We start from the raw sequence: 23573 nt of genomic DNA on the forward strand, positions 1-23573 counted from the left end.
AGTACGATGCGAAGTTTGCATACGCGCCGACCGAATTGTTTCCGGGACCCGAACCTGTCCGTACGACCCGTACGTAGACGAAACGTGCTGAGCAATAGAGCCGGATTCCGACTGAGCGAGTATGATGCACGATCCGGACAGCCGCTTTGCCTCTGTCTCAGCGAGACAAACGGCTGTTGGAAGCGTACTTTGTGGGGCTGTAGCACGCCCCCCATCACCCGGGGCACTCTGAATCTGTCACGGGGGTGTACCCATGGGTCCCCCCGATCCAGCCATGCACAGTGTGGCGGGTACCATGGGGTGCCCACCACAGGGTGTACGCTTGGCCCCACCCACCCCTTTTCTGCTATGGGAGCCTGTGTACACGTCTGTACACTGGCTCCCATGAAGTTCAATGGGAGCATGAGTGAAACAAGTCCGGAAGCATACAGCATCATCGTATTCGCTAGTTCAGGCACGTCTCGCTTGGAATGCCCTCCAGATCCAAGTCGTACAGAGGGCTTTCCTAGAGGAAACGGAATCGGGCCCTAAATTGCTGCCACATCAATTTTGCAAACCAAAGAAACAGAATATTATGATCTACTGTTTTGAAAGACAGGGAAAGGTGGAGGAAGGTCAATGCTCAAGCATTCCCCAGGTCCAATTCGGAGAGTGGTCTTCAAGTAAGTACTAAAACAGTTTATGTAATCCTGCTGTACGTATATATTTTTTCACTACATATAAAAAAAGATGAGACAAATATTTACACAAACTTGTTTGGACTTGGTTTGTTGCATATGCTCAGATACTGAGTAAATTCATAAATAAAAAATGCTATCCAATTAGCAATCAAGATTTCTAGATTGTGGTGCAATGCCCAAAACCAGTGCAATACAGCGAATTGTGTTACATGCACGCATCTAATGTGGATTTGTTTCGAAATTATTCTGACAAAGCTACAATGTAAGCAAGCAGAAATGTCAGCATTACACTACATTTCAGTGCTAACATATTTTATGGAACACCTTAGGAATATCATTACTACGTGCCATTCATAAAAGGTGATTAATTAAATGGAAAAAATGCGTGAACTTGTTCTTTAAAAAACTATGGAGAATTCTATACAATTTTCTGTACATATCTTGCTCTACCCCCTACAACCCACTAAGACATCACTAATTAATTTTACCATTGGAGTTTAAATCAATTATATAGTCGTGTTTTACTGACGCAGTGGAATGAGTCACACTGCATGCTGCATTTCCCAGGAATTTCTTCGTTTTTCCTGTGTTGCTCATGCACACCAAGTTTTCTTTCTAACAACCAACTTATATAAAATCAAAAGTATTTGTAGTGCCTCTGTGACAAAGCTCGGAAAAATGAACCTATTTTATGCTTTATATTTTGACAGCGGGACATGCTTGAAAATAAACTGCAGGTCTTGGTGGAGCTGACAATTTCATTACTCATGTCTTTTTCATCTCATATTCAGGTTCCGTCTGACAGAAAATCTATGAGCAGGAAATGATACTCTTTTACAAAGTTCAACACTTCACTAGATTTTATTCAGTTCAAAACGATTTGCAAAAGAAGTAACGCAATTTAAACCAAATATATAATTTGAGATTTATTGTTTGCTTTTTGTAAACCACCCTCAACTTCTGTGCCCTTGCATTTATTTTACTTAGCCCTATTTTTGTAGCACTGAAAACTACTTTATAGTCATTAAAAAAAAATGTACTTGGGAGTGAGTCACGTTTCTAATGATCGTCTCTTCAGGGCCACCTCCAAATGCTATGCCTTCACCCATCCTGTTCTCTAAATTTCGTTTTTTTTGGCATTAGGACTGCGCACATTACCACTGCTAACCAGTGCTAAAATGCTTGTGCTCTCTCCTTTAAACATGGTACATTTGGCTTACACCAAATGTGTTGGTTAATTTACTTATAAGTGCCTAGACAAGTGGTAATACATGTACCTTGGGCCTGTAAATTAAATGGTATTAGTGGGCCTGCAGCACTTATTGTGCCACCCACTTAAGTAGCCCTTTAAAACATATCTCATTCCTCCCACTGCAGCCTGTGTGCAGTTTTAAACTGCCAAATTAAACATTTTGCCAGGCCTGAACCTTCTTTTTATTGTGTATGTCACCCCAAAGGTAGGCCTTACCACCCCAAAGGGCAGGGTGCTTTGTATTTAAAATGTTGTCCATGTACTTTACATGTTTGTAAGTCCTGGTGATGAAAAACTCCCAAATTTGTTTTTCACTACAGTGCGGTCTACCGCTCCCATAGGATAACATTGAGTTACCCTATTATATTTAATATGTGCTAACTTCTGATTAGGAACAGGTAGAAATACCATGTTTGAACTCAACTGAAACGTAATTTAAAATACTCCTTACTGGTAACATCAGATTTTAGATTATAATCTTGAAAAATATACTTTTAGAAAGCTAGCATTTTCATGCCCTAAACTCTCTGTGGTCTTTTAGGAGTTTCCACCTGCCTGGGCCCTTTCATTTGCTCCCCCATCAGGATACTGTATTGGGCCCAGACAGTGAACAATAGGATCTGGGTGTGACTAGAAGAGAGTCATTCTGCCAGGATGGGAGGGGCATAGGCATGCCCTGCTACACTTACGTTGCAAAGGTCTGCCTTCAGCATTCTCACAAAGGAAGGTGATGCCAGCCTTTTGTCACCGTAGACACCTTGGATCCTTGGAAGCCAAAGACAAGGAAAGGAAATAATTTTCCAGATCCAGATGTGGGGGTGAGCAAAACTTTGCCCCCAATTTAAAGGGTGGCACCAGATATAATTATTAGACCTCCGAAGCCACTCATAAGTTCAATCGATAAAATGTGGACATTGCTGTGTTACTACTTGAGGCCTGCCTTGTTCCTCAGAGAACTGTCTACTGCTTGAGGCCTGCCTTGTTCTTCAGAAGACTTCCCTGCTGCTATCAGAAGTCTGCCTTTCTGCTTGAGGCCTGCCTTGTTCTTCCGAGGACTACCCTCCTTTAGGCCTGTCCTGCTCTCTTAGAAGGAAGACTGGGCCTGCCCACTTCATCCCAGGCTAATCTCAGTGACTGATTTAGCTGACCTGGTGTCCTAAGCTACAGTGATCCCACAAGCTCAAGAGACCTCCCTGCAACTTCCCAACTGACTTGCTGCAACCAGCCCTGCCTGTACCTGCAACTACATCTGTCTGAGCCCTGAGGGCCACTGCTGGAGTGAGAACCTGATGCTGAAGGGGTGCTTCCTCAGGTCCTGGATACCTAGCTGGCTTGAGCTCCTCCTGTGAAATCTTGAAGTTTTGAACTTTGCACACCAGACTTTGAGAACATAACTTTTCCAGTGGGTTTAACCTGATCCCTGTAACATTCCTGCTCTCCACCGTGGCCAGCCTGAACTTGTGACTTTGTCTCTGTCTAGTACAACCAGATACAAACAGCGCTTTCTGCTTTTTGGTGCTATTTTGCCTAAAAACATTAAAATTGCTTATCTCTGGTTCTACTGATTGGATTTAATTTGATTAATTAGAATGTTCTCTATTCTTCTAAATTAGATTGTGTGAGATTTTTCTTGTGCTAAGTTTTCACTTTATTAATGTTTAAGTGCTGCATAAATACTTAACACAGTGCCTCTAAGTTAAACCTTACTGCTTCTGTGCCAAGTTACCAGAGTGTTAAGCACAGGTTAATTTAGTGACTTTTGTGATTCACACTGACAAGGAATGTGGTTGTTATTGTTAGGGAAGGGCTTTCAACCCTCTTGATCAAATATTTAATTTTCTACGGATACACCCAGTGTAAATAATAAAATAGCAGCCATCACGAAAGATAAGTTGTTAAGTTTGTGAGCAGAAGAGCTATCGTTAATTATGTTGCTACAGGTAAGGAAGTGTAAGGTGATATTCATGTCCGCAATAAATGACAGGTAACAAATGGTTCATAGCATCAATAAAATGCACTTGCATTTAAAAAATCTTTCTTTTTGCCATAATCAAATATAAAAACCAGGTATTACATATCACCTGTCATGAAATATACAACAAAAGCAAATCTCTGTTCAAGGCTACCAGATATTGCATAAATCCCACACCAGACGAACCAGTCCTGATCTTGCTAATCAGCACATTAATTTTCAACAGATTCATATCACATGGTCAGCATTAAACAGTCCTTCACCACATCACGAATCCCCCTCACTAAAAGGTCAATCTTTAAAATGCTTTGATAGCAGTCCTTATGGATGTCCTTACAGCTATTAGAGCAACCACTAATGAACGTAGCTACAGATATCCAACCATCCATAAATCTTTAACTAGCACAGCAATCTTACTATACCTATGTATAGTCAGCCTTATGGAAGTCATGTTCACAAATGTCTTAGGGCCTTATTTAGAGTTTGTTGGATGGCAAACGTTGTCAAAAAATGACGCATATCCCATCCTCTGTATTACAAAGCTCAAAAGCTAGTAATAGTATGGGTGCGGACAGGACACTTGTTAGATTTGTGACAGAGTACTCATCTTTCAAACTCTAAGAAAGGTCCTTAGTTTGATCCAGGTCATCCTTGCTTCACCTTTTAGTTTCTCGCTCCATTCCACCATTCTATTCCACCATCTTCTCCTCTATTACCTCTGTCATTTTTAATCCTTCTCACTTATACTCTTTTTTTCTGTTTCTCTTCATCTCTTTTCTCTTCCAAATCTTCTTTTTCTCCCGCTCTTCAATAACCCTTTTCATCCTTTCAGACACAGAAAATACAACTTGCATATATTTGTCACTTTTGCTCCTCCGACATTCTAACGCCTGTGTCCGTAACACAGTGCAAAGGCTTTTCTCATTTAAATAAGAACACTAAATGAGGGAGAAACCCTTAGTGATCACATCTGCATATGATGTACATTGGTACAATCCACATTACAGAAGGGACCACACCTGATGGGGGGACAAAGTGGGCCCAAATAACCCATTACAGGATATGTTGCCTGAAAAGAAAACTGGGATAAAAGTAAAAAAATTAGGTACCAAGAATTTTGCTTTGAAGAAGTTGGTACAATGCGATTCAAACACAGAATTGTAGCTCTTCTACATAGCCTCTGGACATATCTGTTTCCATAGAAGTACTAATGCTTATCCCCAACCCTTACCATCTAATTTATCAGTTGACAACACTTGCATAGATAAGAAGCTGAATTTGGTATTGTTTTGATATAAGCAAATTTCCCTATTGCTATTCCAACTGAAGTACATTAACATAATATTGAAGCTATAATAAAGTTATTAGTCTAATATCATTAAGCGAACACAGCATTCTAAACGATGTTTTCTAATGTATATGTTTAATTGATGACTTCAGATGTGTAGCCCAGGCGGGGTCTTTTTTCTGAATTGTATTACCAAGCCTATCCAGCTTTATAAGGGAATACATTCTTGGTTACAAGCAGTGATGAATTTCAGCAAGTGGTTGCAGGTGGAGGACATATCCATCATCAGACTTTGACCCAGAACAAGAGAGAGAATAGTAAAAAAAAGGTGAATACAAGAGGAGAACAGAAAAACAGTGACAAAGGGAAAAAATCTGAGGTGAAAAAGAACCTGCAAGAGTGAGATAATGGAGTAGAGAGTGTGTGGTAGTAGATGAAAGATGCAAAAGGTGGACATTCAGCAGTCCTAGCTTCAAGCTTTTGAGTAAATGTTTGAGTCCCAAAATGTTTCCTTTGCCAATTAAGCAGTGAGTGCAAGGTTCTACTTATGCAGCCCTGCAATTTGTTTGTAGTATTTTGGATTTGCTAATCCATCCTTTTGGATTCTCCCATAGTTATCACCTCAACCATGGAGAAACATCTGAAAGAGGCCCACTCAGTTACTCAAAGGATATTATACAAAAAATTGCTTAAACCCCACCCCACACTCCAGTTTTTCTCAAAAGAACATTAGCTGTGTCACCATAAAAGACTCTTAAAAACTCCAAAGGTTAAAGAAAAAACAAAGACGAACAAAACTACAGTGTCTTAAGGCTGGTACTACTCCATATGGAATGTAAATTAGGAACATTCTAATCATTTTTGGAGAAGATGAAATCTACCTATAAAGAAATAAGCTTAGTAGAAGCCTAATGTAGTTGTGATTTTCTGGTGCTTTATATTGAAACTACCCAAATATTTAATCTGAAACATCTACAAGAAATCAAAAGACTTTTTGCAGAAAACAACAAATAGCAGACAGCAACACATTGTTGGAAAAGGGGAATAATCAAGCCCATGAAGTACAGAAATTCACATAATCAAAAAACTCAAAACAGATTAAATTAATTTCAAGCTAAAAGTTCTGCATCCCTTTCTAAGACATAACATTTATGATAAACCTGAAAATGAAACACCATTTCTTACATCTCATGGTTGTTCCAAGAAGTACTTTAGTTATGATTTATTTGCTTCATGGAATTACATTAATTCTTTTTAGTAAATTAAGTCTATGCACGACAACACTGCATCCCGGATTATGCAGTACCTCCTCACAGTTACGCTGAATGTGAAAATCGCAGTGAAAGTAGACTAGATAAACCATGGTATTGTCCATTTGTGAACTCTGTGAGTCACAAAATCATTGGGGTTGAGGTTGAGACTGCAAAATGCCATTTGCAAATGTAAAATGTTTTTATGACTCCTAAATTGAGTTTTGCAACCCATACCAAATTGTAAATTTTTTGGGGTGTAAATGGGGCGTTACTTCCAAATTGCGATTCAGTTTGCAATGTATCAATGGTCTGCAACCTCAATTCCGCTCGCAAACCATTGATGCATTACCAATACCTCAGAGGAGATGGCAACTGATTCACAAGTAGTAAGGGGTCTCCTTGGGACCCCTTTGCCTTTATGCAATGTGTTGGCTGGCTACATCGGGCACAGCTGGCACTTGTCCAGGAGACCACTGTCTGCTCCTCTCTGGTGTATGTTTTGTAAAAGTAGCACTGGTTCCTCTATGGAACAAGAGCTGCTTAAAACAAATAATTCCATGGAATGATGGTCTGCTGATTCTTGCAGGTCACCATCCATTGTGTTTGTAGGCAATCACAAATTGCAACCTTCCTTAATAATATTCATTATGCATGTCGTTCTTTGACCCAATGCATAAGGTGATTTTGAAATGAAATAGGATAACACAAAAGTTACTTTAAAAAAATCTGAATCTGTTTTCAAAAAATTGTTTGGAATTTGCAGCCATATCTCGTGAAAGGACTGGATTGTTAGTATGTTAGTTGATATGTTTTGGGCATTTGGTTCCATGATGGAATCCTGCAGGTTACCCACTAACACTTGAGCTTGAATTAACAAGGCCAATCCGTCCTACAGCTTACTAATGTTTGAAATCAAACCAACAATCCTTCAATGCACTGTCACACATTGCAGCATTTTTGTCTCGTAGTAGACTAGATGTGTCATTTTTTCAAACGCTGTAGTGAGCAGTTTTTAATTAACCAAAGCAGCCGCAGAACTCCCTCACGGCTCGCTTGTTTGTTATGAGATTTCCCACTTAATTCACATTCCCATTGCCAAGTTGCCGTGTTCTTATTTTTAGCATATTTTGGAAAGCTTAGTAGACTGTGAGTAATCAGATGTGATGCTTCTCGGCCAAATTGCAGCGTTACAAATACAAATATTGTATAACTTACTGGAAAATAGAGTAGAAGGGATCCAAAAAGCACTGTCTCCAGCAGAACAAGTCCTGATGCTCTGACACTCTGAAAATAAAAGCACATTATGCTCAGTAAATATAAATTAATTAATGTACTACAGAGAAATACTTACAATAATCCCAATAAAATATTATGCATCCTAAAACTTATTTAAATAAAAAAATTCTCTTTCTCACAATCTAGCTACAATGTCTTACTCCGCACAGCCCTTATTTCACAGTGCAGTGGGTCACAATTTTGTTTTTTTAAATAAGTCCCTCCACCTCCCGTATACTTTATATTGTGATACCTACCACGGAATGGTTTATGATGTTTATCAAAGCCCAACAAGAGAAACGGGAAATATAGAAAAAGAGAGACAGGCAGAGAAAGAGACAAAGAGCATGTGACAAACAGAGAGAAAGATATATAGAACGAGAAAGAGAAAGGTAAAAAGAGAAACGAAAGAGAAAAGAGACAGAGAGCAAAAATAGAAATGCTGAAACCATTACCCATCAAAGGAGAAAGAGTGGCTTGTCCCAACTTTGACAAGTCACTGATGGTCTCTGATTAGTGAAGAGTCCCCACACATAAAAGCGGTATTACCCCGTGCCCCTTTTCCTGATCACCTCCTATTCTTAATTAAGAATATTCCATAACAGAGGACCCTGGCTACAACAGTACAGAAATGTGGGAACAACATAATTGCAAGCCTATGCAGCTGGGGAGACATAAACTGAACCATCAGGGAGAATGCTGTAAAATATCTATAAAGCTCCAACTAAGGGAACTTTTAAGCATCCACGCATAGACAGACCAAAGAAGAGAATGACAAGAAAGCAACCATGCCTGAAATATAGCGACACATCACCTTCTCAAACGCCAGGATTGATACTAGGACCATTGCCAACTAATGGTAAAGGCTTCAAAATGAGAGAAAACCATCAACACGGTGACACAACGGAGTGATCTTACACCAGTCAGGACAGTTGAGACCCAGGTTAGCATTTTCCAAATAGTGTTGACATTACCTCTTTAATTTAAATCTCAGGAGCCTCCTGGGACTCCAAGAATCATATATCTCTAGCTAGTAGGCTTTACATGAGCATAGAAACTTTCAAGAAGAGACCGATAATTTCCACTAACATAGGTACATAAGAAGGTAACAGACAGGACACTTGCTCCAGCATCCTCACCTACCACCAGACCTCTGCTTCTTTGTGAGATGAATTGCAACTACAATGAAAGGAAAAGCCACCTCCTCAAAAATCCCCAAAAAACGTAGCCATCCATAGGATCAAGCACAAAAGCAAATAAACATGTTCGAACACATGTAGCCTGCAATGCTAGCATATCCTATGAAATCACCTCCATATATTACCAGGTCCCGCACTGGAGAAAATGGTGCGATAAGTCAGCATTCTCAAACCTTCAAATGTGTGTAACATGCACAACGTGGAATCCGTCCTGTATGAATCAAAGCAACCATCAAGTACACAAAGGGTAAGACCAGCACACACATTCTTAATTGAAAAAATAAAAGAGCAATGTGTATCAATAACTCACTTATAACCAGCAACAATTAAGATGCATCAAACACTGTACCCACCTTGGAAATAATATCACTGTGATGGAGAAGAAATTCTAACCGTACTGTAGATCAAGTAACCAAACAATTGAGAAGAAGAGGAGTGAGCATGAATCAAGACTTTACAAGGAAAACTCCTCCCTTTTGCCAGCTGTGCTCCCTTGAAGAGCAAGAACATAAGAATTAATTGTACTGAATCAGGGGACTTGGTAGACTTGTGTGCATCACGTGTTCTACTTTACGTGCTCTATTAATTTGCATGCAGTCTGATATACACTACAGACATGTCCATCCAAAACCCTGAGGGAATACTTAATAGCCACGTGTCCTACACGTAGCATGTTGAGGCCAAGCAGACCTAAAGCTTTGTGCCCTTAAAATAAACAATAGGCATTCAAAAAAAGGGAAAGAACAAAGAAAATCCAGTTATAAGATGAAACCAGCATGATGAATGTGTCTAAGGGACACACACAAAATAGGAGTTTTCAAATTCGTAGGGTACTATATTTAGGAAAATAATCTTATATACTATATAGCAGCAGGCTGATTTACTCCAGATGTGGACACACCTCCGTGAACTGCAAGGCTTTGACAAGTAACAGGGATAAAGGGGCAATGGTTGGTTGCCCCATCACAGAGCAACCCACATTTCAGTTTTATAAAAACACACTAACTTCTTAAATTAAGGAAGCAAATAAATGCATAGGTACTTAATTGAACTTTAGAGCAATACATGTGTTCCTCCTCAACTCACTCTTGTTTTGCAGTTTAGTCAATGTGTTCCGGTTCCACAACGATTTGTATCATTTGATCTTATGCCAACTGTGCCAATTGGACAGTATCACAATGTTGTAGCATCACAGCGAAATAGTTTGTTCATGCTTGGGTCTACATATGTAGTTGAAAAAGGAGTATCTTCTGCATATGCACATTAACTAAGACAATTTCCATGTGTCATATTAGAAAAGCAAATGGAAATGAGATCTTTATATTGAATATGTGGAAATGTTGTTCTCAGTGGTATCCCAGGGCTATGGCAATCACAGGTTCTTATGTCTCCCCTGTTCAAAGAGTCAAAGAGAGATGCTATGAAATCTGCACCTTGAGCACCTCCCATTCCCACTTTGAGAAGACGCAATACACGGAGCATCCAGAAATGTCCTCTGTCTGCAGTGGAGACACTACACTATACTCCATACATGGGCATAATAGTACAGATTGACATTTCTACCTCAAATCATGGTAGCAGATTGAAAATCTTATGCCCACATACCCAGTGGGTCCTTAAGTTCCCATGTGGGCAGGAACTCCTGTTACCAGACATATCGGATTTATGAGTTGTGTGGTAAATATCGCAGGTCAGAAAATGACCGGTATTCACCGGAGCATGCAAATTTGTTGCAGTAAGCATCAAATCCATGCAAAATTCACTAAAATCTCATGATAGGTGATAATTATTACATTTTGTGAAGGCCAGCTGGTAATGAGGACCTTAGCACTGACATGTAAAAGCCCTGTAAAGTATGGCTGTCATAGGTGGCATGTATGGAGCTGGAGGGCTACTAATATCAGTATTCCCTTGTCTGAATTAAGAAAGTGGACCCCTTTCTGTAGTATTGCCAGTACAATTTTGTTAGTTAAGGGACTAAGAGATTTACAGATGTAACCCATAGCCAGGTTGGAAGTAAATAATTAGACTGACATCCCAAATGATTACTTTTATCATAAATGCACGTTATTGGTATTTTAGCATGCTCAGCGAGAAAAACAAGGAAGTATGAGTGAAGTTGTCACGTGTTACACACTGATTTTTATATTTGTTATTTTTTATACAGCCTGATTTTTATTCTGTAATATGTTAAATTGTTTTTAAATTTTCCAGTGTAGGATGTTGTCTTATGTAAAATTGTTATGGTTTTAACTAAGTAAAACCTAAACAAAAAAAATACGTTTTTTGAACAGTATTCCCTTGTTGCCATGCCCCCATGCTTCAATGAAGTCAAAGCTTAACGGAGCAGCTTGTGCCTACCCAAAGTGATGGAACCAAGACCAACCCTTTTTAAAACCACTCTGTTTCTCCCGCTGTTGCATTACTTTCAAATTCAATTTTCCTCCTAATCAAAACCATTGGAGTCTGATCCATGGCTCAACTTGTGCAGTCAACCACTAAGTATGCGATTCAATGCGGCTAAACCTAAAATGCACAAATTAAACAGTATTAGCACTAAAATGCCCTTGAAACCTTGTGTTTGCCCGGATATCCATGCCAATTTACGAAATATAAATATCAATTCTCTGTGTGAAATAATGTACAGATTCATGCAAAAGATTTTTGTGCCTAGAAATGAGGAAACACTCTCAAATATAAATTTGAACTGGAAACACCATATTTGTTTCACAATCATTTGCAAATGAATGGATTACTGAGCCAATCTGGCTATTACATTGCACATGCAATGGTTTTGGTTTTGTGGTTTTGGTCATTTAAGTTATCGACCCTCATCACAAATTCAGGATTAAATTCTAATCCCATCAGTGTGATAATTATCACACCTCTTCAGTTTTCCAAGTAGACTGCTACATGCCAATACTGGCAGAATTCCTTGGGGAAAAGGCTCAGAAAAAAGGCAGAACATGCAGAATTTGGTGTGTTAAATACGGAATCTGCATGTTTTGCCTAATTTTTCATGTTGAACACTCCGAATAGGAGGTCATGCTACCTGGTAATGACATTTCATGAATGTGTGGTAAATAGCTCATTCTCTGGTAATGAAGGTCCTAGATGGTAAATGTTCACGTTTAAAACCAAACTGAAAGTGCATTTTGAATAGCATTGCTGCAGAACAGCGGCATTGACTAAACCATTGTGGACTTCCCATCCTTTAATTAATTTGATTTAATGTATAACGCAGTTTTATCAATACTCTCCATCAGAAAACATCAACAGTGTAAATATATGAAGTTGTTAAATTGGTAAGTAATCGAAGGAAAATGTTGGTAAGGTAGAGGGAAGAGGGAAGACTGAAATGTGAGAAGATGAAAGACAGGCAAAAAGAAAGAAATCAAAAAGAAGAGAATAGCAAAAACTTCCTATGCTTAGGAAAGTGGACCAAGAAAGACCAAGATACAAGACATATTCCTCAGTTCAGGCACAAAAAATGCAAAAGAGAAAGAATTTTGAAAGGAAGAAGGAAAAGACGACACCAAATTGTATATGGAGGTGAAAAGTTCACCAAGGTAGAAATACAAGTTACCTGAGTGAAGGGAAAACAAGTACAGAGAATAAATCGGCACATAACTGTGAAGAAAACTAAGCAGACCCCCTTAGTCAAACACTTCAGCAAGGTATCAAACTAAACACAGGGACCTTTTTAATATCGACTGCAAGCTAACCCTCAGAGACAGCACACCTCATATTGTCCTTCAAATCCAAAATTTTAAAATGTGAACTTATCTCCTGCAGTATTTTACTTTCACCTTCTGCTGCATCTCTCCACCTCTGAGTTCTCATTCACCACTTTCGCCCCAATGAAAAGGGGTATATGTCACACCTAGCTCAAGAAAATCAAAAGGGTCAAATCTTCCAGGAACCCCGTTTCTGTTCTGCTTGAGTAACATCTGTGGAGGAGGGCTTCAATCTCATGCTCTAAGCCTTCTTTCTTCTTTGAGATGATCCAGAGACATTCTCACATCCTCTCTATGAAACCACATATGTGGTACCCAAAGTGCTATCAAACTACTGTCAAATTTCCAATAATCACTTCCCAAGCAAGAACTTAACCCCTTCCATGCAGTACACTGCTTGTGTGCTCATGACGAGCTGAGCTCGTCATGAACAATGGAATTCAAGGATCTGCAGCACAGAGGATGAATTGCTGTAGCATTGATAGTGTTAAAAGATGACCAAGTAAACAGCTGAAAGATGACAAATAAAACCACATATTGCATGCTCAACTGTTGGGGTTTCCGCCTGCAAGGGGCACCAATCCCCTTTTGCTCACACCCATGAAGTACGATTTACATCCCTCGAAACAAATAACTCAGCCCTCACTCTTCTTGACCTCGCAGATGTTTTTCATACCCTGGACCACTGTATCTTACTAGAAATACATAACAAATGGGCTTGAATTTCTAGACTGATTCAATCCTTCCTGTCCAACTGCAGCTAGAAAGGTCAAACACGATTAATGGGATCATCCTACCACACAATATCATGTGGAATACTACAAGGCTCATCGCTATCCTGAATACTCTTTATGATTACATGAGACCTTTGGCCTAGCTCCAAGAGCATCAACTTACCATTGGTGGTTGGCAGAACAGAAATCAAGGTTCTACCATTTGAATAGCCATATAGCCTAGGAGCATCACATTAAACTACCCTGAAAGTAAGAAAACTAGAAGTCAATTTTGATGGAGAGCTGTTGCTCGTATTCAATGTCTATGCAGCTCTCATGAGCTTTGCTCTGTGTGGAGTTGAGGAGAGGCTTAGTGATTGTAATACCAAATTATTACTGCACTATTTGTACTGGACTGACAAAAAGTGAATTGAAAGGATGCAAACATATGCCTCGGTGGAATGACCACATAAAAGCAGCCTGTATATTTCTCCAGGTAGATGTCAGCATCAGCTTTAAAGTACTCCACATGGCATATTGGGACAAGGTCTAATTTGTCTACAAAGACCCACCCGCTACATTCCTAACAGGATGGTTTGCTCCACATCTCCACATTGAATTACCCACAGAGCATTCAACCAGATCAAACACAGAGGTCAGACCTTCACAATTTGAAATCAGGGCCTCAAATTATGGAATACAATAAACGCAAGTCGAATTGCAGTAATGCACAGATATTTTTTAGCATAGGTTATTTATTGGCATATTCCAGTTTGATATTCTGACTACGGCCCTGCGCACTGTGTAAAATATTTGTATTTGTTTGGGTCTTGATCACCAACACAGGGATGTTACTTTAAACATTTTACATTTGATTGCCCATAGTTTTTGATAAATACAAGATTAAGTTCAGTTATTCATCCTTCAAGCATGAGGACATTTGTAGGAGTAATGAGAGATTAATTCATTTATTACACTTTCCCCCTCTAGAAATCTGAATACAATTAGATAGGTTGACTAACACACATGCTCCAATGAGCAACTAAAAAAAGCATTGGAGAAAAATCCCAGCTTCCCTCGCCTGTCTTTCCCTCACAATCTAATTATAGTCAATTTTTACAACACCATACAGTTGCATAGATGCTTGTTCCCACTCTCTGCAGTTTGACTGAGAAGAACTAAAAAAAATGGAAAAGGTTAGCCGCTGGCTCTTTGAGTCTCACCGTTCATTCAGTAATGTGAGTACCCTTTATTGAAGCTGCGGTACTTATTTTTATATTTCTACAGGTGCTTCCTAAAAATTTACCCTGGTTATTATTCCATCCCCACATCCTCAGAACACCACCAATTGGGGGTTGTTATCTATATCACAACTTTCAGGGTCATTTCTGAAAGACCTCACTGAAGGTAGCTCAGATGAATTAACCATATGATTTTGAATGACACCCCCATTCTATCTTTTATAAACAAAATGTAACTCTTTTATAAGATTTTAATATATGCTGTCCATATCAATCTATTTGGGTAGCCACCCTTCTAATTTTCTGGAATATTTTATTATCTAAATACCTAGCATCATTATCTAAGTCATTTGCAAAGTTTTGGGTGATCAAATATAACCAATGCGTCATGTTGCAGATGTTAATTGGGGGTTCTTTCCAAATTAAGACCAACTCAAGGGAGATGTTATTTTGGGCTCAACATTTCCCCCTTGCTCGTTCTTTTTCTGTAATGAGGAAATGCAGTTACCAACAATTATGAGACATTCAATGCTAGTGATACGGTGTCCCTCAGCATTGCGATTTTGGAAATCAGTTAAATCACTTCAGTCAAATATATATACTATTGGAAATGGTAACACGGTTCTCATTCTCACCCAGTACAAAATACAAAGTTGTAGCTTTTTCTAAACAGGATTTAGTTGATTATAAATATAAGAGGAGCTGACAAGATGGTGGACTTAATGAGGGGAAAGACCAAAAGAGAGCAGAAAGACACAGACAAATTCGGAGATGAGGAAGAAAGAAAGACGGACAAGAAAAGGGGGATAAGGATGAGGTGTGTAAGATCCTTTTGCAAGGGAGAGGATGTAGCCTTACGGCTAGAGCCGTCGACATCGAAGTGGGGGAACCAGGTTTGAATCTTGGCAACAACGCTCAACTTCCTGTGATCCTTGGCAAATCACTTAATCTCCCCGTGCCTAATAAAAATTGTGTAACAAAACTGTTGCTATGTAAAGTGCAATGAAACCCGATATCTTTGGGTCTAGTTCGCGCTATCTGAAACTCAAAACATAAAAAGTAAGAACTCAGCAACACTTTGCCTGATTTTGATCTCATTTTTGCATCAAATCAAGGTTCAGGCCTCATATGATCAGTTGTATGCACAATTCTGTATGGTGGCAGTTGAAGCATTGGCTATTTATTAGGTGAAACTACAGTGGCAAAAATTTAGAGGCCACTGTAGTTCCACCCTCTATCTAGAGGCAGTCAGAAATGCAAATAATAATGCAACTTCCAACATCGTATCCCAGTGGTCATACCAGTGAACATATGAGGCCTTGTCACTGATCATTTATTTGGCTAAGCATAGGTATCACAGGCGATATTCCTCAATCAAGTGTCTCTAAGTACTTTAAAAGTCATTTTTATTTACATGCAGGTGAAGCACTCCATTTTTTTATCTTGTCTAGGCACGTTTCCAGCATTGGTGAACATCAATCCTATCAAATTTAAACACTTTCCCTTTGAATGTGTTAAAAGAAGTCTGATTACAAATCATACACTATTCATCCCAAAGTGAACCAATATTACCAAGAAATACCAATTAATTGCATAATCCAGTATATGGTTTTATTCTTTAAAAAAATGGTTCAAAATATCATATATAAAATACATTTATTATCACAATAAATATGTGCAAGACACATTGTTCAGTATCCAAATACAAAAAAACACACCAGAGTTATTCAAGAATTAAATAAATTATTACAAAAACCAACAGTAAAATTACATGTTATTACAATGGGAGAATACCATAGACATAAATTGTTTGTCATTTCCACAGACTAATTGAGCAAAAAATCATTGGTCAAACCACTGTTGTGAAAAGATCTATTATTTAACCAAGGCTGAGTCGATTAAGTGCTTTTAATAAATCAGAATCAATGCGTTTCGGTGAGTTTTAGTGATCTAACCACCTTTTTCAGGAAAAGACTTGATGTCTCCCACAATTTCAAATCAGCAATAAAGGTAGGGTGTCTATTCAAAAGTAGCTCCTATTGGGTTGGCTCCTCAGACTCAGAACCCACCCACGAGTTTCCTCAATATTTTCATCAACATGGAGATCGCAATATAAGGTTTAGGCATAGTCCTGGTCCTTTTCGTGTTGTGTGCAGGATTAAACAATCTCCACCATTCATTCATTCCACTTGCTGTTACATGAATCGGCTCAGCAAGGTCCCAAAAGGTATGTGAACATGAGCTGCCTCCGATTCTCAAACATTCACCTCCCTAATTGCGTCCAATCCTAAACTTAGAAATCATAAAACTTACAAACACAAATCTGCAGCACAACAGATTAGAAATTCAATACTGCAGTCCCAATGCAGACTAACATATTACAACACCCTAAACACACATTAAAAAGGTGGCAGCAATTGGCAACATTTAAGAAGTTATGTTTTCAAATGAGAAGGCATTACTAAAAGTGGGAAAGTTATGTTTGGATGTTTTAAAAAATGTTTTGCCAAAGTGAGTTTAGTATGCTTTACAGAAGATGCACACTCTTCTATTGCACAGCCTATCTTCAAACACTACCTGTAAAGTTGATTTGGGTGTTGTCCAGCCTAAGATCTATACTCCTACTGCAGCAGAATAAATGTGGCAGACCAGAAAGAAAGTCCAATAGAGAGAGCCCAACTGATTCACCTTTGTTGGGTACGGTAGGTTAAGGCAACAGTGGTTCATCATCGCTCTTTTAACAAAAAGCCATCTTTTTTAGTTTAAACATAGATTTTATTTTAAGAAACTGCCACCAAACATGAGTAATGACATAGGCTATCAACAAAAATCCATCTTGGCTCAGGTTGAAAATCTCTAGTCAGTCTTCCACTGCCTTTAGTCAACTCTTTCCACATTAGACTAATATGAAAGTGGCAGATTAATGACTAAACCTCTAAAGTACCGAGAAAACACATTTCCAAATCAGACCAAGAAAGACCTAACATCATATCAACTGAGGCACTACCAGAGCTGTGCAGTGAGGACTATGCCTCTGGTGACTCATCTAGAAGATCTTTCCAGGAACTAAATGGGTGGTTCAGCCAGCATATCTGGAAAACAGAAGATGCTCTGACCAGTATCTTCCTGCTCTCAGATTTTATGTAAGCTGTCACCGATTCCACTCAAATGATTTAACATTGTGGAGTACTTTTTGATTGCACCTATTAGACAAATAATTTTGGACGTTCCCCACCTCTTCAACTGTAGTGCCTGAAGAACAGATGTGAGATACCACTGTGAATATGTATGCAATTTATGAACATTATTTACTTTTAGTTTAATAATGTAAGTGCTGGACAGTTAGAGCCTCTAGGAGTAGTAGAACACAGTACAGTAGAGTAGAGTGGTTCACTCAGTTTACACTCCGCAGGGAGAAGTCTTCACCTTCAACACCTACTACTGGGACCAATTTTGATTCTCCTCGGAATGGATGATTGCTGTAATTTAGGCACCAGCTCATATTGTTTTCTGCACTCAGGTTATAGACAAAATCTGAGTAAGGCAAGTCCATTTCTGCTATCAATTGTGGTAATAAATGTTATTCTCTGTTATGTGTGCTCATAATAGAAATATTTACTGGATTTACAAAAGATATCCTGCAATATTTGACATCATTGCAAATTAGACAAAGGGGTTGACTTAAATTTTGGTGGAGAAGCAGTCACACAATAAATCAGTGGTGTTCCTGCCCCACCACAATCACATTTCCCTAACACATTTAGAGTTGAGGGAACAATGAGGTATCAAAAGAGAGAACACCAACAGGCTCAGCCTTTGAAAGCCTTTGACAAAGAGGCCCATCCACCTCTGGGCCATCAATATGTTACAGAGCCACAACATTTAAGGAGTTCTTCTAACATATCTTCTTTCTGCCAAGAACTGCCACAGACCTGGGCAGGAACATTAATGATTGCCCACACAAGCAGGTAGGAAACTCACTGTATGGTAGGCTCATTGATTGTGTGTATTACAGAAACAAATACCTGCTTTTGATTTTGTTTCTGTAATACAAAAAAATGCCATTTCCTGACGGTGGCCAACATTACAGACTTGACAAAATTGCTTCTTAGGTGCAGCTGGAAGCAATTTCACCAAAATAAACTACAAAAAGGAGGTGGGGTTCTCTATTTATAGGCAATGGTTTTGTGCTAGTTAGGTGGAGAGGAGGAGCTCTGTTGCACTTTTTTATCATGCACCATGCTCTAAATTAACCCCAAGCATCTTTAATTGCTTCAGCCTATATTTGTATAACAGAAAAACAGTTTGCACACCATGGTGTAGTTCCCACTCATATACAGAACTCCCTGCAGTGGTTAATTAAAGATATCCAAGATACAGCTAAAACAAATTTTGAAATTAATGTTAAGAAAGCCAAGATTAGGCTTTAAGGAAACAACCACCATGGAAGCACCATTTTAGACTGGCGAATAGAGCACTAAAGAAATGATTTGTTACAACTCCTTGGTAGTATGCTGTATGTGCAGCCTAAACTAGAGTCCACAGATCGTAAACAGCCAACTTGGTCTGAATTTTGGCAATAGAGCAATAATAAAATTCAGTAAGAATCTGGAGGTCACTATCTTTAGGCTGCAGTAGTACCATGAAATCAGAGATCTAACTGCTGTTACATTTGCATTCTAATAATGTGGACATAGTAGACCATCACAAAAATGTGGAAGACAGGGAACACTTTTTATGAACTATATGTGTGCATCTAGAAACATACATCATTAGGATGCTTGAGACTGGACTTAGATAGTAATCCAATACTGAATTTCTATTGTCATCGCTTGTAAAGCGTATGGCGACCCGGAGGCATCCCAGCTCTGAGTAAGAGGCTGCATCATAACAGAACGGGAAGAGCACCTTAAAGCCTGATTATTTAAAGAGCCAAGATTTTATCACTGTCCTGAAGTGTGGCTTGTTTTCTGTTGGTCGAATGGCCAATGGCAAAGAGCTCCAAGGTTTTGCTACATAAAAGCTGAAGGAAAAACCACCTTGTCTGAGTTTTTTAATTATTCGGGGCGGAAGCCAAGTGTAAATTCGAAGACTGAAGTGATCTATTTGAAGTATACGAGGTAACCAATTGATGTAGGATAGGCGGGCCTTGACCTTGCAGAGCCTGGTGAGCAATGCACAGTGATTTAAATTGCACTCTTTGGGCAATAGGAATCAAGTGAAAGTCTGTCAGGACCTGCCTAACTGACTGTGATCTAGGACGTCCAAGCAGTGTGATTGCACCTGCCTGCTGCACAACCTGAAGTTTACGGAAAGGCTGCTCTTCAGCACATATACACCTGCTGATGAGACTTTATGTTACTTGTATACTTACCTGAATAAACCTACTTGGATTACATCTTACCAGCGTGGACTAAGTTACTACAAACTCCTTTTGGGATCCCAGGAATAAGGAGTTTCCGTAGTCCAAGCAAGACAGGACCAGGGCTTGAACCACCACCTATCTTGAGGTCTGGGGGAGCAGGGGTAAAATCTTGTGTAGCAGCCATATCATTCCAAAGCAACTGGCCGCCATTTTTGGGGCCTGGGCTTTCATGGTCAAGGTGTCTTTCAGCCACATCCATAAGTTTTTTGTAACATCCTTAAGTGTTGGAGGGGGATCAAGGCAGGGAGGCCAGCCCATACCTTGTTGGATGCTGGAATTATTCCCAAAAATCATTAATTCTGTTTTTAATCCATTGAGTTTCAAGCAAGACTTTCATCCAGCTGGCTACCTGCATCCAAGATTAGATGTTAAAGTATCCAAGTCTGAAGCTATAGAGAATACCAGCTGGGTGTTGTATGCATACAATACTATAGAAATCCCAAAAGGAGCACAATATCTATTAAAGGCTGAAGGTATATATTGTACAGTGTGGGGCTGTGTGAGGACCCCAGCGGAACCCCACAGGCAAGGTATCCGAGATGAAGTTTCTTTCAAACATTTGAAATGTTTGTACTCCAGGGCTATCCCTGTGATACCAGCCCTACCAACTCTATCTAAAAGTATAGAGTGGTCAACACTATTAAAGGCGGCACTAGAATCAAGCACAATAGCCACTGTTGCCCTATGATCCATTCTCCTTTTTGCCTCTTTCACCACTGCCAGTAAAGCAGTCTCTGTGATATACTTGGGACAAAAGCCAGTTTGTGTATGATGTAAGATTGAATTGGCTTCCAGAAAGTTCAACAGACATCTAGTCACAAACTTTTCTCCCACTTTGCTTAGACCTGAGAGCAGGGAGATTGGACGCAAATTATCCAGGCAGGACGGGTCAAGATTAGGTTTCTTTAAATCAGTTCTGACCATCACATGCTTCCATGGTAAAGGCCCCATGCCTGTTTCCAGGGAAAAATTTACCACTTATAACAAACTGGGAAAGATAATCTCTGGCCCTAGCTGAAGAATTCTCATTGGTGCAGGGTTAATAGGGGATCCAGACTTAATTTTCCAAAAAAGACCTGTAAACATCCATTCGCGCTAACTTTCGGTAGGATGGAGTTATTAGTTTCATTGGCCTTTTGGTATGATTGATAGATGTTCAAAGTTAAAGTGCTCAGCCAGAGCATTATACTCATCAATGGCTGGTTCAGCCAGCAGGGCATTCCTGGTAGGCCTCAACAGAGACTTTGTGATTCTGAACATCTCTCTGAGGGAGTCCGTCACATTGATAATCTTAGTTTCAAAGAAGGAAGTTTTGTCTTGTCAGATTTCCATGTGGTAGGTATTTACTTTCTCGCAATACAGTGTTTTTTTCTTTTCATCATAATCCTTCCTTCATGATCTTTCCACAATTTTGCAATCTTTCGTTAGAGTTCTACGGTTTGAGGAATACCATAAGGCTGATTTGTTTTTTGGTTTTTGGATCATGATCTTCTTGGGAATAGTTTGGGCTAACGATACAGTCAACCATTCTGCAATCATATCATTGGCAATTTGAGGGTCTGAGGCCAGACAAGGTGAGGACATACTTAGAATGCCTCTCCAACTATCCCAATTTAGCTTTCACCATAGCCGGTCTTTAACTCCCTTACATCTCTGGAGTGGAGTAGGTCAAGGTACCTTGAGGATTATAGGGATTAAATAATCTATCCAAGCAAGTGGTACAGGGTACAAAAACTGCAACAAGGGACTCTTAGTAAATATAGGTTGCAGAAGATGACCGCCTATATGCTTAGAATCCAGAACCATTTGATGCAATTGGAAAGCTGATAGATCACACCTGAATCAGGTTTGAGTCCCCCAGTATCATAAAATGGCTATGTTTAGTGGCCGGATTCGAAACCGTTTTGTAAAAGATTGAATAAATTGACTAGAAGGGCCTGGGGGTCCTGTGAACGTAGATGTAGAAAACATTGAAATGGGGAACTCACGACTTTCACACTCAGGGATTGCAGAGGAGTCAGTTAAGACTAGACCTCAAAATGATGGCCAAACCTCGACCTTTTTAACTTCCTCTATCCTTATACATTATTTGATAGTTTGGGGGAAGAGCTTGAACAATGTCAGGACCCAATTTCCCATGAAGTGAAGTCTCTGTAAGGAAGAGCACATCTGGTTTAGCATCTTATCAAAAAGAATAGATGTCCAGTTTATGGCATTGGCGTGGCCTGCAACTTAGCAAATAAATATTCCCTCTCAGCTTGGGTAAGGATTTCCTGGCTAGCGCTTCATCAGACAGATTGTAGTCACAGTGCTTAAAAGTTTTGTCCCCATGATGCAGCTCTATTGCATGACTACAGCCTACTCTGAGCACTCCTCTTAACGTAATAAACGAGTCTCTAGAATTGGTTCTTATGTTGGGATTGACAAGGCAGGGTCTCTGCTCCCATTCGGGCAAGGATGGATACTGAAGGGCTTTTCTTTGGTGCGCCTTTGGGACACTCGCTGACCCGCCATCTTTTTATCCCTACCGAGTCAACCACTAGAGCACTTACAAGTATTAGCGACTATATGGTATGGTTGACTCTATGGTAAACAAAGTGCAGTATAATCCCTCTTATACAGGAAACAATTCCATTTCCCAATTGCTCAAAACAATTTCCTTAAAAGCAAAGTAAAAATATTGAAACATTAGCACTCTCAAAGCTTCACCGTACAGTACATTTATATTTTAAAAACAGTGTATTAAATGGAAAAATGGGCCATTCAACATCTGCCTCATGGTGCAGCCTCTACCCGCTGCGTGCCCACTGCCCCACCATCTTTGTATCCCTACAGAGTCAACCACTAGAGGCTGACCTGTATTAGTGACTCTATGGTAAACAGAGTGCAGTGCAATCCGCCTTCAACAGGAAACAATTCCCTTTCCCAATAGCCCAAAACCAATTCCCCAACCAGAAAATGTATAAAATTTAAAATTAGCACTGTAAAAAGCTGCATCGCACAGTAAAATTATATTTTAAAAACAGGGTTTTAGATGGAAAAAAAATACCTACCATTGCCCTACATTTCTAGTGAGTCAATGGAACTGTTAACTAACAAATGATCAGCATCCATTTTAAAGCTATCATACATTAATATTCAATCATCAGGCATTGGTGTGTTGAATGCATGGGAATGAGAAGACACTATTGAGCATAAAAGGATAGATCATGCTTTTAAAAGCACAAAGATAACTAATGCTGTAACCTCAAACAATCTCTCATATTATCTTATAACAAAACAAGATTGATCTGTGATAGATGTAATTATGTTTAAGGATAAACCGGTAATCCTGGAGAAACTCCACTTGACAGTATTGCTAGAGGATTAAGTTGCCCAGTAGGATGTGGCCCTCCCAGTTGCAATAATGTGGAAACACTCAAACACCTTTTGTAGTATGCTTTCTCCATGCTTCCCTCTACTCATATGGAGTTAGAATTATTGCTGCAATCTACAATCTATGTCTAAAAGCAGGTGTCTATGTTTTCAGTGCTTGCCT

The 23573-nt window shown here is 39.4% G+C and overlaps 1 protein-coding gene across 1 annotated transcript in view; it reads right to left on the minus strand.

The window, feature by feature from the left end:
• Nucleotides 1–23573, minus strand: part of GPR158 (G protein-coupled receptor 158) — a 1439213-nt gene that overhangs the window by 599204 nt on the left and 816436 nt on the right. The window contains exon 5 of the mRNA XM_078664368.1: nt 7661–7729. Within this exon, the coding sequence (XP_078520494.1) occupies nt 7661–7729 (69 nt within the window). The remainder of the gene's footprint in view (nt 1–7660; nt 7730–23573) is intronic.

The sequence above is a fragment of the Lissotriton helveticus genome, chromosome 10, assembly GCF_964261635.1.
Source record: "Lissotriton helveticus chromosome 10, aLisHel1.1, whole genome shotgun sequence".
Lineage (NCBI taxonomy): Eukaryota > Metazoa > Chordata > Amphibia > Caudata > Salamandridae > Lissotriton > Lissotriton helveticus.